Source organism: Haemaphysalis longicornis, unplaced genomic scaffold (assembly GCF_048455015.1).
Source record: "Haemaphysalis longicornis isolate Haplotype H1 unplaced genomic scaffold, Haemaphysalis longicornis Haplotype H1 scaffold_90, whole genome shotgun sequence".
NCBI lineage: Eukaryota > Metazoa > Arthropoda > Arachnida > Ixodida > Ixodidae > Haemaphysalis > Haemaphysalis longicornis.
In genome coordinates, this window is record NW_027526461.1 from 711,805 (window position 1) to 729,048 (window position 17,244).

At 47.7% G+C, this 17,244-nt stretch overlaps 1 protein-coding gene across 2 annotated transcripts in view; it reads left to right on the plus strand.

The window, feature by feature from the left end:
• The first annotated feature begins 7,043 nt into the window (after nucleotides 1-7,043).
• The window catches only part of LOC144154766 (protein sprint-like), a 54,444-nt gene continuing 44,243 nt past the window's right edge, over nucleotides 7,044-17,244 (plus strand). Inside the window, exons 1-4 of one of the 2 annotated variants that reach the window (XM_077685879.1) lie at nucleotides 7,044-7,269; nucleotides 11,559-11,671; nucleotides 14,102-14,330; nucleotides 16,475-16,615. In XM_077685879.1, the coding sequence (XP_077542005.1) occupies nucleotides 11,586-11,671; nucleotides 14,102-14,330; nucleotides 16,475-16,615 (456 nt within the window). In that variant the 5' untranslated portion in view covers nucleotides 7,044-7,269; nucleotides 11,559-11,585. The remainder of the gene's footprint in view (nucleotides 7,270-11,558; nucleotides 11,672-14,101; nucleotides 14,331-16,474; nucleotides 16,616-17,244) is intronic. The other variant, XM_077685880.1, reaches the window with a different exon arrangement.

The window sequence follows — 17,244 nt, forward strand, 5'->3', positions numbered from 1 at the left end:
CACGCTTGCGTGTTTTTTCGGAACTTCAACCGTTTACTCCACCGTTCTTAGTGTCATAAAAGGAATGTGCAGTATGTTTAACGGGCATATAGCTCACTATGCAAACTGGTAAGCCCTGCCTAACTTGCGTTTGCTTTTGCCGGCCTCCGCCAATCGCAGAGCATTCTCGTGTGACATCATAGGTTCTGTTGCGGGAAATGAGCTTGTGGGTCGCATGGTCATTCCTTTTTTTCCTAATTATGTGGCTTATTTGAGCGAAGTTTGTGTTAAAAGTGGTGTCAGTGTGGTTCTAACGAGGCAATCTTTCGAATGAACCAAACTTGTGTTTTCTCTTCATGGCTCCTTTAAAGCAAACTTCACTCAGGTGAGGTAGTTGCCACAAGTGCAACAACATTAACGTAACGCAAACTATTTAACGTTGTGCGCCCCCGGAAATGCTCTGCATTTGATCGTGCCCCTCGCGAGGGGGATGTTTATACAGGAACTCCTACTTCTAGCTAAGGTCCCTAAAATAACTAAGGTAGCGCCAACTGCTCCCTCCTTCTCCGCTGCCCTCCTCTTTTTTCTCTCCCCTCACCCGCGGCGCCGCGGTCCCTTTAACTCCGCGGCGGGGCCGCCATGTTTGTTGGCTTCCTCAGAGCAGACGCCCTCGCAATGCTTCGGGCCGCTCGCTGCAGTTTTTCGTGCAGTTTGCTCTTGTTTTCGCGCCGCAATCGCTCTTTGGTAGCATTAATAGTATTTCTAGAGCCCCGTTTTACCAACACGCATTAAGTGAGACTGTTTTGTTGTATATTTTTGTCTAGAAAGGGATATTTGCGGGGTGGATGCCATGTGGATGCCGCGGGCGCATACGGACAGCGCGGTGTTTGTTTACGTGTGCGGCAGGCTCAGGATAGTTCGTGAACGCGAAAAGATCGAACGTGGACGTTTCAAATTGCTCTGTTACAGTAATTCCGTTCTTGCATCTGCGTGATTAAATTGTGGTACGTCGTGCAAGCGCTGCACGGAGGGCTTGCGCATGGTTCGCGGTGACCTTGATTCGCGGCAGTTCGAGCGCTGCGCTGGCTTTTTTGCGTTAGTTGTAGATCATTAGGCAGCACTCAGTATGCGCCCCGCATTAGCTACTGACATTCATGCCACCTTTATTTCGTGCACTTTACGGTGCTTTGACGCTGTTGCAAAATATATGTCACCTTCACGTCGTTATAGGCTGCTGTCAAGGTCAAAGTTCTCGCGTCTCCTCGTTGGCCTCGCCCAAGACGGCTGTACGTTTGGCAGTGCGGCCGTGGCATAGCAATGTTCGTGCGATTGGCGTTCACAATTACTTCGAGTGCAGCCATGTCGGGCATATCTGGAACAGGCTCGCACAAAGAACGCGCAGTTAAAGAATGCGCTCAGCTTACAATTAACTGTAGCGCCCAATTCTATAATAACTACCGTATTCCAAGTCCAGAAGCACGCTAACAAGCGCAATTGTGAATCCTTTTCATGCTGTACAGCTAACATTGATTCATGTGTGGGCTTTGATAAATTACAGCTTGCTACTGCCGAGCTGGCCGTGACTGCGCTGACCTTATTCGAGCAGCCGAAGGCACAACTCGGCATCGCGAAGCTACATAAAGTGACGCGGACGCAACACTTGTTTGAAACATAGAGAAAGAAATACTGTTTGAAACGAGCAGCTGACTCTTCGGTTGTTATCGGTTGTTATACGCAGGCGGCTTCGATAAGAGCTCCATTCGATTCAGACGCGATTCCCTGCAATTAACGCCTGCACCGTTGCACGGTGCGCTGCACCAAAGCGCTCGATTCGCCGCAGCAGGAATGGTGCCGTGCATCGCGTCGCTCGATTGCTTATGGTGTTGCAGCGGTACCGCCGCGGTGCGAAGTACCGCTGCACCTGCTACGGAGGAGGTGCAGCGAATCGCTGCCGTGAGCGTTCGGGCGTTGCGGGTTGGCAGGCGGCTACCGGCAGTTGCGGCGACCGCGTGAAAATGTCCGTCAAGCTCGAAGATGCGTAGGACAAACTTTGCGTCGCCGCTGGTGCGTACGACGCAACCCAGATGGCCGTAAACATCCAGTTGTAGAGGACGACAGGCGAGGATGATTAGCAGACGACTATGCCTGCACCTCGCTCGATTGTAAACACGCAGGGGCGCTACTGACGGTGCAACCGTGATGCACGGCACCGCGGAACCACGCTGCTGCACTGCACCGGCACCACAGAACTTCATCTGCAACGTTGCCGTGCACCCCTTCTGAATCGAATGGAGCTAAGGCCTGCTCCGAGGCAGCTGAGCCTAAAATGGCGAATTTAAATGGACAGTGGCGGCGAAGAGAAGAAAAAACAAACAACGCGGGGACGAGGTATTACGTCACTGGCCGTTGGCCAATGGCGCGCGGCGTTCGCCGGCGAAAAAGAAAATGGCAAAAAACGAAGGAGGAAAGGAGCGCGGGCGAGGGCGAAAGGCGGCGAGATCTAAAGATGGCGCTACCTTAGTAATTTCAGGGACCTTACTTCTAGCGGACTCCTGGCGCCCTCTTTCTGCCATTGTAGAGACTATGAGGCGGTCCTCGAAGGGCGCCAAATTTGAATTCTACAAAATTTTTCTCTTGTTTTTGTAGTGTGCCCGGCGCGACAAGTGCTGCGCAAAGTGCCTGCGCGGAAGCGGAGAGCGCCTGCTCTGAGAAACCGGTCCCGCTGCACTTGTCGCGCCAGCCATACAACGAAAGGAAGCGCGAAAGTTCCCTTCACTCCCTTTAGCTGAGCAACCAGTCGGAAGCAACAAGCGCAGCGCCCCTGCTCGACCGCGCGCCTGCTCTGGCCATGGTCGCCGTGGCCCACAAAATTTTGTCAAAGACTGTACGCTGACGCGCACGTCTCGTTGCAACGTGACGACTATCTACTCCGGGAACCGGCGCTACTGCCACAGCTCGGTGTGGCCAGCAGAGTCGCCGTTGGGCATATTGGGCTGCCAGTAAAGTCACATGCGGTTCGTGACGAAAGCTTCATAGCAGTGCAGCATACGGGTAACAACAAAAGAAGCTTGTCAATGAAGAAATGGACACTTGAGGAATAGGTTGTATTCACTATACTTGGGTACAACTTAAGAACGGCGACCAAAGTTGTCGGTGCGCGTCATCACCGCAGCCGAATGTTACTCCGCGCGGAGCAAATAGTGCACTGCTGGGAATACTTTGAACAGGGCACGAGCCGTTTTTATTGCAGTTTTAGACATCGCTAAGATTGTTTGCGTGCAAACATCAAACCGCGAGGTTATCATCATCATCATTAATTACTTCTTCATAGGGTTAGAACTCTGGCAACCTCGCTTCGGGGGCCCAGGAGAGAGATAGAGAGAGAGTAAACTTTATTTGAGAATAGGCAGAGCGTAATCTGGAAAGAGTTATGGGTGAATTCCTATTTCCAGGACTGCAGTAGCGAAGGCTCCCAGCTTGGCTCTCTCTAGCAGCTCACGCTGTGTCGGCAGTACCGAGCTGGACAGTGCTAATCCCAGGACTCTCTAGAGGTTTGGTAGGTGTTCTGATGCCAAATTATAGGGCAGTTCCAGACTGTGTGGAATAAGTGTTCTCTTAATTTGCATTTGTGGCATTCTTCGTTATATCTCGGAAAGAAGTCAACCACCTGCCCCCACTGTCCTCCAATAGACACACTCGCGCATGCACTGTGCGAGTGTCCACAACATTCGCAGGCTCGATCAGCGCTGAGAGCGCCGTATCCGAAACTGGGACTGCCTTCACGCACCTCATCAAACCTGTTGTTCCCGGATTGTCACAAATCAAATCGCGAAAAAGCGTTCCGAGCCCTTCTTTTGAAGGACACGGTACTCTCGGACCGGCTATGATGCCGCCAGTGCTGTCCATGCTGCGCGGCTTGTGGACCGTCATCTTATTCTCGCTTTCTATCTTTTTTCTGACGACCCTCTTTTCTGTCTATCCTCCTCCTAGACTCAGTCTTGACTGAGGTGCCCTCAACCCGAGAGGCAGTTATCGGCTGAGTCGACTTTCGTTTCTCTTCCAATTAAGCAACTCTCTCTCTCTTTCTCTCTCTCTCTCTCTTTGGGAACATGAGGGAGAGTCTGGATTTGTGTGGGAAAACGTTGGCTTGTAGTTTTCTTATGTTCCTTGCTTCTTCGGCGTCTAAAATGTGATGCGGTGCGGGCATGGGCTTTCTCCCTTGCCTTTGTGTGAAAAGCCTTTCATTAGGCGACATGAAGGGAGGGAGGGTGTAAGAGTGGTCCGTTTGCCTGTGGCTGTTGATTTGCCTCGCTAGGGAGTCGGCTCTCTCGTTTCCTTCAAGGACCTCGTGTGCTGGGTTCCATGATATTCTATGTTGGCCTTTTGGTTTGGCTGGTAGGATCTTCCTGGGTTCTGTGGGAATAAGGCCCCATATTAGATTTGTAATGGCTCTCGTTGGGTCCGTGATGATGATGAGGGTTTTGTTATATTCTCCCCATCTTACAGCGAGTAGTATAGCTATGGTTTCAGCTTCTTGATGTGTTTGTTTTCTGTTCATGAGAAAGTCCAGAAGTCTGTTCCGTGCATTCACAACTACGGCTGATGATATTCCATAGTGGTTGGTGGCGGCATCCGTGTATGCTGCATCTGGATTTTTCCCGTATGTGCTCCTCATATACAGTGGAACCCCGATAATACGACTTTCAAGGGACTGCGAGAAAGCGTCGTATGACCGGGGTGTCGTACAACCGGGGTACGGGTAAATGCCGGCCTAGTAGACAGTCTCACCCGGCAGGTGGGCTATGATCTTATTTAAGCTACTATAGTTAGCGTGTTCTCTCATGATTTGCCAACCTTTAGCTGAAATCCCAAGTTTAAAAAAAAAGAAACGCCTATGTTTTGCCCTCCTCCCCTCCAAGACGTCCGAGCTATCCCGCCAGCCAAGCGCCGCGGGCTACGCGAGACCCGTGCCGCCCGGAACTATTTATAGCCCGCCAGCCCCGCGCCAACACCGCGAACATGCTACTAGAAGATCCACCACCAGCGGCCACCACCTTCTGCGACTCCCGGCCGGCGCTACTTCGCCTGAGGGAGGCATCTGTGCCACGGGGCGAGGTGGCCACCTCGAGATGTCCCTAGCTGCCAAGCTGCGCGACCTGCAGGGACGAGGCTGCAACCTCCTACTGCAGTGACTTCCTGCCCACGTTTGCATATACCGGGGAGTGAGGCTGCAGACGATTTAGCCAAAGCAGCCCACAACTCCCCAATGGCCCGTTTCCGCGTCCCTGGTGCGCTATGATGGGGCCAGGGATGTCATCAGGCGAGAGGTGGCCGTACGCCAGCCCTGCAAACGAGAGGCCACCGGCGAGTCCCCGCGGCTCCTTCTTACCAGAGGGATATCTCAGCGGGCAATGGAGCGGAAAATGATAGGTGTAACATTAAGGGACAAGAAGAGAGCGGAGTGGGTCAGGGAGCAAACTGGTGTTAAAGACATATTAGTAGAAATTAAGAAGAAGAAATGGACGTGGGCAGGGCATGTAATGCGAAGGCAAGATAACCGTTGGTCATTAAGGGTAACAGAGTGGATCCCTAGAGAAGGCAAGCGTTGCAGGGGGCGGCAGAAAATTAGATGGGCAGATGATATCAAGAAGTTTGCGGGGATAAATTGGTCACAGTTGGCACAGGACCGAGATAATTGGAGAATAATGGGAGAGGCCTTTGCCCTGCAGTGGGCGTAGATAGGCTGGTGATGATGATGATGATGATGATGATCTCAAACAGAGCGTTCCCTCCTCCTCCGGCTCCGCACCCGCTGCTACAGCACAGCAGCACGTCTCCACAAGCAGGGTCGCATGGCCACACCCACCTGCGCCCACTGCCCCAACCCTGAGGCATTAGATTACGTCCTCTTCTCCTGCCCTGCGTGTTCTGGTGCCCGGGACAAACTGGTGTCTGGGGACCGGGGGCTGGGGCTGTCCTCAAGCACTGCAGAGGACATCTTGCGTCCCCGGGGAGCCCTCATGCTGCACCGAGAGGCGTTCAGGCTGCTCATTTCGTACCTGGAGGAGTCGGGCATCAATAGCCGTCGGTGAACTGTCAAAGCCAAATTCCACCGACCATCCACCCCCTGTTGCCTTTATTCCTTTTGTGTGCGTGTATGTGTGTGTGTGAGTGCGTGTGTATGTAAATAATCCGTATATAACCTGCGTGTGTATACAGTCTTTACATAGCCTTTTACGCCTGCTATCCTTTTCCTAATATTCCATTGCCCTTTCACTGCCCTTTTTTCAATGCTTTTCCCTCCCCCGGCAAAACTTGTGCCTTCTGTCGAGGGCACTTTGCCATCTAAAACTTTGCCATCTAAATATTTTCCGCTTAATAAACGCTTTCCCTCTCTCTCTCTCTTTTCCGTTCGTACCGTGTTTACCGGGACCCTACTGGCAACTTTGCGCATTCGTTCCGGTAGGGTGGAGTTCCGCGGTCCGGCCCTCGCCATGCACTCGCATTCGTTATGGTGGGCGGTGTCCCTCTCACCGTGCCCGCGCGCGCAGGCGCAGTGTGTTGCTTCACGGTAAACACGGACGGAGCGCACGGAGTGCTAAAACTCTCTGAAGACCGCTGGCAGCTGCCTCCGTTTTTCGTCTCTAGGTGCGTCACACCACATGGCGTGAGCTCACCTGTACCCTGTAGGGAGGGTAAAATGTTGTTATTACGGACATTTTGAAACACGGAGTGAAGTCAAACGCTGCCGACCGCAGCCTCAATCAAAAAACGCGCGCAGTTCAGTTGCATACACGCGCGTTCCGGACGTTGGCATAAAGCGTGGCCTAAAAGCTGAACCTTGAACTTCATTTGTAAATTCTTCAATTGTTATAAAAACTTACTTTTTAAGAAAAGTTTTATTGTTACAACTTTCTTAAAAAACAAAAACAGTTGAACTTATTTATAGCGCGTTCATTTTGCCTGTACTGGGCTGAAAACGTAACTTCTGTTACGTCACATACAGGCTTTCACGTTTGCTTCGAAGTTTGGAACGCGCAGCATTAAAATAGTCGAGTGCGACGGTGCGATCGTCAACGGGCGCATAAGTGGGTCGACATCTCAGCACAGTGACTGTTTACTGTATGTGTTCAAGTTTTTATCCAGCGCATGCGACAGTCTGTAGTTTAAGCCTATAGCAATCAGGTCACCTCAGCTGTCGATCACCGTCCGTGTGAAAGTGTTGTCACTTCGGCAATGTCGCAACTGCTGCTGAAGAATTCTTGGAGTTTCATGAATCAGAGCCACTAGGTGAGACTTTTTTGTTTGTTTGTACGTTTGCATGCAGCAACGTTGCGCGGTAAGTGTGGCATGGTACATACGTCCGTCACTGCGTTCGGCGACACCGTCCGGACGTTCCATCCGCATTTGTTGCGTGCGTTTAATAGAACGATGGTGTGGGATACTCTTAACGTGGATCGCCAGGCGCCAACAAAACGGCGTGTTGTGTCATCCGACCACACTGCGGTTTGAAAAGGCGTCTGTCGCGCCTCGGTCTATCAGCTATCCAGCGCTCCTATTCTAGTCAGGTCTGCGGTCACTCGTGCGTCACGACGCCGCGGCTGGATTACAACGCAACCGCGTACGTCCGCTGAGGACTTTTGGGCCTGCTCGTCGATACCTGACAAGATGTGCAGCGCGCTTCTTTCGGCTGCCTTCTTTCCGTGCCGTCTCTGTCAAAAGGTGCGCTCTTCTGCCTGGAGTCCGTTATCTCAAAGAAAGTAGCGTTTGCCACAACCCGACCGAATCTTTGTACGGTGTTGGCCCTAACCGGCGTCTAAAATTGTCTTTGAAGTGGCATGCTTTCGATTTATCTCACCGATCTTTCCGAGTGCGTTCAAGGTTGTTGTGGTCGGTTGAATGCAAAGGTCAGACCCAAAACAGACATCTTACGTAGAATGTTTACTGATGCAAATGTAGGTTATCAGCTTCTCCAATTTTACCGTGCGAGGTGTCTGTTTTGCTTGTTATTTTTCTATCGAAAGAGCCAATTGTGGTTGAACAGTTAACCCGGAACAATCATGGTGCAATCTTAGATATGATGTACAGGGTGTGTTCTTACCTAAGGAAGTGAAAAGGAAAGTAGAACCTTGATAAAACTTTGCTTTTTAGGCTGCAAATGGAAAAAGAAATCAATACTTCCAGATTACATGTATTGACGTGATACAACGTAGATACTGTTATTGAAATGTCTTAGGCTACATGGCTTTGCTGCAAGAAAGTTCCAGTGTGGTGGTATTAATTTCAGGGCCTTATGCACGATCATAAATAAATGAATGAAAGAGTTCCATGAAATGTGAAGCATGAAAAAGAAAAGGTTCCACTTCAGCAATCGTACTACGGTCTTGGTGCACTTAGGCACAAGTGACGGGATTGGGAACTGCATTTTGTTGCAAAATCCTTTCACGAAAACAACCTTTGCAATGACAATGCCAGAACACATAGTTGTCTTGTTTTTAGGCAGACTTTCGTATAGAGGAAAATCGGGCAAGCAAAAGATTGATATATTGTGAGCCTGTAACAATGTTGACAACTACAAGAGAGCTACCTTTTACAAGTGTGGGCTTATAATTCTTTGTGCGGTGGTGACTGTCCATGCTATGAGTACACTTAGGACTGAAATTTGGATGCAGTTATTGTTTTGACAGCTCCTAAATTTATCAGACACAAGGTTTGCAAGGATAAATGAATGTTCCTAATCAACACGCTCATGTTTTCATCCAGATATGCAGTGTGCTGGCTTTCTGTGGACAGTTCTGTCCAGTAATACAGTGGCCTACAGAAATGTACATTGTTTCAGTGGTTCAGCTGTGAAAGCTAACTGTGGTGGTTAGCTCCCGTGCATATCAAGAAAGGCTGGTTCAGATATGCAGAACCACCAATGCTGCTTTAGTTACTAGAACGGCGGAGTGACTTATTTTCACAGAATTGTTGGTAAAAGGGTGGTTTATAGGAGAACAAGGGAGTTGAAACTTCTGTAATGGTGCTGCTAATTACCTCAAAAATGTGGTAGTTCTTGTGTCCAACATTTATATTTTAATAACGGTCAAAATGCAAGAATGTTGCCATTGAAAATATGAAAGAAAATCTTTTATATGCCTTTGACATTTTTGCAAAGCTGGTTTAATTATAGAAACCGACTTGCCTTGGCAGTTATAATGGATTGACAGTCCTGGAATGATTGTGCTTCAGGAACAATGTTTTGGTGGTTTACTTGGTTGTAATAGCAGGAGTGGGGATTGTTTTTCAAAGTGTCAAATGCAGTGTAACATATTAACACAGGGAATCGGGTCTCCTCGTTGCGCAACCAAAACTAAGTTGGGCCGTCACCGCATAGTTTCACTCATCTTTTGCGTCAGGAATGTCTCTGAATTTCCACTGTGCTTTTCTATTTCCTCTGAAGCTTAAGTTTGGTGGGACATTTGGCCTGATGTCATCACGTACCAGGAGGTTTGTTGCAGGCTTACTGGGACTTATCAGACGCCAACAGCTTTTAAAAAGTTGAACGAGAAAAGAAGTTGGGACCATGACAAAGTACTTCAGCAAATGTGACCTCTCGAGCAGCACTCTGGTTATTTTGATGCCGTTAAAAATTTCCAAGCAGTATGAATTTTGTAACGCTTTCGTGTATGAAATTATCAGTGTGCAAACTCTACGTTACCATTCAAGGGGTGCATTCAAACAAAACTACAGGCACTGCTACAATTGCAAAGACCTGTGTCGTGGTGGTCGCTTTTACTGCCACCGGCCAGTCACACATACAAGTTCCCATAGTGTCAGAGGGGCAAAACAAGACAGTGGCTTGTGTATTGCCACTACTTTCTGTATTCTGCTGATTGATTGATGTAATTTTTTATTAAAATTGTCGTCATTGTTATTTGGGCTTGGCAGTCCTTTAAATGAAACGGCTTACCGTATTTGGCAATTCTAAGCTCCCCCCCCCCCCCCCCGATTCTAAGCACCCTCCCCTATTTTTGGGGAAAAAAAATCGTGTTTGCACGCAAATCTAAACACTCCCTTAGCTAAGCAACCATCACCAGGTGGATTTCAGTTGCATGGAAGTGGGCCCGAGTTGGCGTTGTAGCCAAGTCATTTATGAAGTTTTCAATTATTGCTTCAACGGAACAAAAGACGACCTGTTTTGTAATACTGAGAGCGGTGGGCCTAGTAGCACAACAAACTTTAATGGTAGACAGGGCGACTAAATACCAGACGTAAGTGGTGGGTTCACTGTTTGGGCCTACTTTTTTAAATGTTTGACAGATAAAACATTATTCCTTCGCCAATCTCGGGGGGATACTGCCGCAGAAAAGTGGCGGGGGGGGTGTTAATTTAGGTTTTTCAAATCTAAGCACCCCCCTCACTTTCGGTATTGCAATCACGGAAATAAGGGGGTGGTTATAATCGAGTAAATATGATATATTTGTCTTCATGGTCGCTTTAAGGCCGTGGCTTTGGCCACCTTTTGTACTCAAACACAGATACTGGATAGCAGCACCATTATGTCGTACCATGATGTAAAGGCCCCAAGGGGGTGCTTAGAATCGAGTAAATACGGTATATTTGTCTTCATAATCCTTTAGGCCCTTTGCTTTGGCCACAGACACACACCACTTCCGCTTATTATCTACCTCTATCTGTTGCTATCACTGTTTGCTTGGGGCATCATTGCTGAGAGGAGCGTGTTTCATCTTCATTGTTGGTCTTTCGTATAAAACTCAAACAACTGCTTCCGGAAATTGCACTTGTCGTGAAAGACTGTCATGCGTATTGATAACATGGCCACAAAGAATGTCATGCGTAATGATAACAAGGCCAGTCCATTGTGAATCGGCCTCCAGGTTTGTCATTCAGTATAAAATCTCGCAGACCTTGCCGCGGCACATTGTTCAGTGTTGCAGCGAAACCAAATTACTGGTGTTCGGAGTCAACGGTAAGAATTAATGCAGCTGGACAGTTTATCGTCTCATCCCCAGTGCTGGAGGAACTGGTTGACTGACGTGTTACTGATCTGTTCAGAAACGACAGAGAACAAAATTTTTAATAATGGCACGCTTTGGTCTAACAAGTCGTTTGGCTGCAATTACTAATTCTCAGCTACGCATCATTTCCACTGGCATTGTAGTTTATGAAGTTAACAGTGCAGTTGGGTTGTTTAATTGCTGTGCCTAGTATGGTGTTTCACTTTGTAGGAGATAAATCTTCTCTTCGCAGAAATGGGGAGAAGACTGAAAGAGAATGGGTATGTGTGTTGTGTGCGTATGGACTGCTTGTCGTATTCTGTATCCAATGGCTATGAACTGCCTGTCGCATTCTGTGTCCTATGTATACGAACTGCCTGTTGTATCCTTTGTCCTATGTGTACGAAGTGCCTGTCATATTCCTTGTCGAACTTGCTGTTGTATTCTTCTTTTTCCTGTGAGTACGAACTCCGTGTTGTATTCTTTGTCTCCACCAATCCCTTCATAAGAGGAGTTAACGCTGAATTTTTGTCGTTGGACGGAAGTGACGAGTGTCGTGCCCTACCTGTTTTCCCACAGCCTGTGAATGCAGAGCCTCAGGTGGTGATGCTGCAAGGGCGGCGGTCTGAAGCAGTGTCATCTGTGTGCGCTCAAGCCCACAATGGTCTCGCCCATGACACCAGTGTTCACCGGTAGGGCCGTTTTTGACTGCAATCTTCTGTGCCTCATTTTTCTCTCCCTATGTTGTTCATTTTCCCGTCTTTTCTTAGTACTCACAAAAACGTTGCAAGTTGTTAGTGAAGTAGCAGTGTATTAGTATACGAGTGGTCATATAAGCTACGGACTAATACCCGTGCCACACGTACACGGAAAATGACTAAGTGTTTAAGACCTTAGGATACCGAATGACATTATTTAGGCCGGCCGTGCTACATGCGAAAACGTGAAGGCATTAAATGTGTTAATCATGACGGTCATAATGACCAAAAAGAGAAATGCACTCATATTTCAGAAGTTTTTAACGTAAAGTAAAATGTCGTACAAGGGAAAGAAAACGTGATGAGATAGGGTTTTGTAAAAAATGGTGTGAGCCGTTTCTAAAAGTGGCTTCAGCAGCTGCCTTCGCGTGCCTGCGGTAGCCAAATCTGAAAAATTCAAAACGACAAGTAGCACGACGTTTTGTTTTTTGCCGCTGTTTTAGTGAACTTTGTCTTCTGCAGAACTTTGCCACCAAGAGTGCAGAAAAAGTCATCTTATTTTGAAGTTCCACTACATTTCCACGTCAATACTCTGGTGCTGAGAGTTTTGTTGGTTTAATTTGGGGCTCATCACGTTCGAGAGTAGGCAGATTTAAGGCGTTCATGAAGGTGAATGAGGTGTGTAGAACTCCTTAAACAAAAAATTACATCAGAGCGAATGGCATTAGATTTTGGCGTGTAGCAGCGAATTAGTGGCAATAAAACTTGAGGCATTAAGCACCTAATGTCATTTTTTGAGTACGTATGGCACGGGTATAACATCTTCTGAATGCACTACCCACACATGCTTACAATACTTGTATACAGCAGTTCCATGTGTTGGCTTTCCGATGTGAGCCACGAATTGACTAGCAGAATTTACTTCGGAAATTTTAGGGTGAGAAGTCGTATTGGGCAACAATCAGTACGAAGTTTTTGCTTTGCTATTTTACGAAAGAGCTGTTGCTTCTGGGGAGGATGTATTCACGTAATAGGGAGAATCTGAGTTAGTTGCATTGTGGCACATTGACCTCTTCAGGTGTCAGCCCAAAATGATTGACAGAAGATAGGAAAATCGATAGAAGAGTTACAATCATAAAAGTATTTTTCATGTTAGTGCACATAAGTGCCCCAATAATGTATTGATTACTATGCAGTGAAGTGGAAGGTTTGATGGAATTAAAGTTTTTAGTTGTGAACAAGGCTTCAGTTGCGAAGCCAAAACATCTCTTTTGTTGTTTTTGAAGTTTTTAACAGTTTCTTCTGGTCGGTGTCTCTGTTTTACTACATCACTATGAAGTATGCAGGCGCCTTTTTTTTTGTGGGGGGGGGGGGGGGGGGGGGGGGTTAGGGCCATTGATGTTGAGGGGATTTATGGCATGCCATTTTCGTCAGTTGTAAACTATTCCCACATTAACTTCATTGGTGCCCCTTACAAGAGACCGCTGGAAAAAAATGTACAGACCATTTACAGAGCGGCGGCCTGGTGCAGCCACGTTGGACGGTGTGGTGTCATTCACCATTGCTGGCGTTCATAAACGCGTTTCTCGCCGTGGCCTTCCATAGGGTGGGGCGCACTGACGAGCACCAGGGTGGTTTTATGGGCGAACTGTGCAAATATTTTCGAGTGTCGCTATGCACGGGCACTTATCAGACGACTAGATATTGTGTGCCTACCTTCAGGGGCTACTTAGTCCCCAAAAATGGTACATAAAGCTTTTTAAAGCACTGTTCTGATTGGCACCTGTCACCTAAGTTCCTGTTCACACGTTTCATGGCTGTTTGGTGGCATGTTTTGTATTTCTATGTACACAGCAACCATGCATATGAAACGGCTTTGAGCCGGTGGTCGGCCCAGTATTATCTCATGAGCAAGTATAGATTTGTTTCTCGTGGATTAACAGACTTGCAATTCATGTTGACACTGCAGCCTCTGCCGCTTAGCAACACCCCACTACGGCTTAGCTCTGGTTGACTCTGGTTGCACCAACGTACGTAACACAGGCCTGCAGTACAACGAAATACGTGCAGTGCTGACTGAAGCTAGGTTTCTGCGCTGGTCACGAGTAAGGAGGGTGCTGAACGGCGAGACTCCGGGGACGCCGGCAGTGCGATGAGAGGCGTTTGGTGTACCTTAAGTAACACCAGATTAGATATTGTACTCTTTGGAAAAGCTGATATGCGCTCACCAAACATAGAAAAGAATCTAGGTTTGCCGAGTGCGTCCCTAAGGAATTTTTACCAGGCCTACTAATGTGAATAATGTTTGGTGGGTTAGTGTCGCACGCAATTTCGTAATCTTTATAGGAAAGAGACAAACATGCCCCCAGTTACATAGCGAGAGTGTGGAGCGTGTGGTCACGTGACCTGTCCGCCCCCTTACAGGGTCGCCCCTGGAGGAGGCTGCGGGGTGCCCGCTGTACGAGGAGCCCCCGCCTGGGAGCCCCCCCGACGATCGGAGGGTAGGGAGACCCCCCCGCCGCCCGTGCCCCCACGCGCCCCCGTGGTGCGGACGGGCAGCACGTATGCCTCTCACTGCGTGGGTGCGGGCACTCTCTCCTCCTCCTCCTTCTCCTCCTCCAAAAGGCCTCCGGCACCTCCTCCCCCTGCTCAGGTACTACAGGGCTCTCTCCTCTCTCTCTCTCTTTTCTCTCTCTCTGGCTCTCTCTCCCTTTGGCTCTATTCGCTTGTGCACAAAGCTGCATGCGTTCTCTGTCTCTGCAAAGCATGGGACATTCTCCTGTCTGGGAGAACAGGAGGTGGTGCTTTTGGTGAATGCTTTCCGACAGGTGCTGTTTCTGGTCCAGTAATTGGTCACATCATCGTTTCTTTGCACCTGCTGTGGTGAGACAGTGTTCATATGTGCACATATGTTCATGTACTTTACATACGTTTTCCCCTGTGCACAAGGAGTTGTACATAAAATTTTCGTCAAAATTAAACTTGTCAACTGGACTCACCTGTCCCGACTCTCGTGAAAACCCCCATTAGCCACTTTCACATTTCCTGACTACCATGATCCTTTTGGTGTGAACATGCCTTTGTGGCTCATGTTTGTGGGCATGTTTTGGTCTAGAGTAGCAAAATCACGTCCCAGGTAGGGAGGTTGCCAACTGATGTCCTAGCGATCTGCGGTTTTCTGAAATTGCCCACCTGACAGCAAGCAAATATGGTCAAGCCTTGTGTGTAGTTCGATGCGAATGTGAGAGCGTCATTGCATTTTTTTTTTTTTTTTCATTTGTCTTGTGCAGGTTTATTTCCTCTTACGTTGTGTCCCAAAACACTTTTTTGATAGGGTTCACTGTAAACCTGTTGAATCATGGAAGCGCAACTTTTGCTTTATGTTAGGAAGGAATTATTGTGGGCAGCTGTTTTTGCAGAGTATACAGATTTTGTGGTATTTTTGTGTCGCAAATGTGCATCAAAACGAACACTCGTCCGCATTTGGAAAAAAAAAAAAAAAACATCTGTTAATTTGTTTGTAAAAAAACTAAAAATGTTAGGGTTTTTTTTTTTTTTTTTTTTTTTTTTTTGCTTGGTTTCTGCTTGTTGGCATGCTGAGTTGGCCTGCTTATCATGCACCTCAGTGGCCTGTGTTCAGAAGACACAATATCGCGAACCTCTAAGTGGTTTTCAGCTTTCTTTAATTGTGTTTGGCAAATTTCTCGGTAAGAGTTTTTAAAAACTGCGTAAAGCATTTTTTAGTGTGTGTTTGGTTGTTCTTTGTGAAGCAGTGGTGTGTTGTAAAAGATGCCTGTATAACATTTTCAGGTTCAGTGTTAGCAAATTTTGTGGCACATGTGTTAGAGTTCCTTACGGCTTGTCTTAAGTTACAAATAGTGGGCAAAAAAAATAAAAAGAAAAAAAGGTTTGAAGGAGTGATGTCTGTCTCTATAGCCAAGCAGTATGATGTCTCGGGAAAAATGTGTGTATGGCGCATCTATGTGCATGTGTGCTGTATTTACGCGATTGTAGGCTGACTCGAATGTAGGTTGGCCCCCCTCCCACATCGCAGGTTCGAAAGAAAAAAAAAATACAGAGCACACGAGGGCATTCCACAACCAAAATATATCGTTCAACTGACCTGCAGCTCGTTTTTGCTAGTTTCTTCACTAGTGCTGCTGCTAATGTCACAGCTGCTGCTGTCCCTGTGCTCATCAAGTGTGAGCCCAGTAACCGTGATCTCGGTAAGAGCAGAAAAAGAAGTACACTGGACACCTGTACTTAAGACAAACACTCTGGTTAAGACAAACAACATTTTTGCTGTTTTGTAACGTCCACAATGCAAGAAACCTCCGCGAATTTCTCATAATACAAACAAATTTTTACGGTCCCTTCGAGTTTATCTTAACGGGAGTCTGCTGTATTGTGAACGAGCATTGGGAGTAACAGGTATGCGCAATAGGTGGAGTCAGCAAATGTACAGTTGCAACTATGCCGTTGCATCCCCGATTTCTCATCTTGCTTGCCATTGCCGGTGGTACAAGTTTTAGTTTTGATTGAAGGTCAACCCACCTCAGATTTTTAAATTTGAAGAAATGGGTCGACCTACAATTGTGTAAATACGGTATGTTCCACATGTGTGTGCATCTGTATATGTGTAGTCCACCCCATGGCAGGTGTTTGCGTTGCTGCTATCAAAGGGTGCTGCTTGCAAGGCATGTGTTCCCGTGATTACTCTGCCAAACGAGCTCTGGGCACCCCCCCCCCTCCCCCCTTCCTTCCTCTCCTCCTCCTCCTCATCCTCCTCTTGAGCAGACCTCATCGTCAAGCAGCGTGGAGGATGCCCCCTGCTCGATGACCCTCCTGGAGCGGCTGATCCGCACCAGCAGCATCTGGTTCTTGCCGGACGTTGGCCGCGTGGGCGCCGTCCACTACCTGCAAGGGAAGGAGGTCGGGGTGAGTGGAGGGCATTCATCTCTCTCACTCGAGTGTAAACTACCCAAGTGCAAAAAAATCCACTAACGTGAAACCTGGAGAGGGGCGAAGCATGCAGTGTATAAGTGTATTCTTGGCGCATTTGTGTAATCGCCAATGGAGATGAAACCGTTGGGGGCTAGAGATATACAGCTTTGCTGTAAAAGTCTCGTGTCTTTGAAGAACAAAGTTCTCTAGTGCGAGGCATAAACGAGTGTCCCGTTGTTGTTGTTTTTGTTTTGTTTTGTTTTTTTTAAGTACACGTTACAAAGCGCTCCAGCATGAGGCGCAAACAAGTGTCCCACTGTTTTTTTAGAAAGCATTACGTTCTAGCGCGAGGCGTAAACAACTTTCCCGGTGTTTTAGTACTGTGACTACATGAGACGATTGAGGATTACGACAACCACCACCACAGGAGACGCCAAGAGCCCCAGCCCGACTTAATAACAGTAACAAATTCGGAAGTGTGGCATTTCAAATATACCAATGGCGTGGCATTACTTAACGTTCTAGAACGGTACTTTTCAATTTTGTGTGTTCTGGTTCGCATTTCATTTTTTTGTGATTGTACATGCATTGAGGCATAACCTCCATTTGCAGGCGGATTTGTA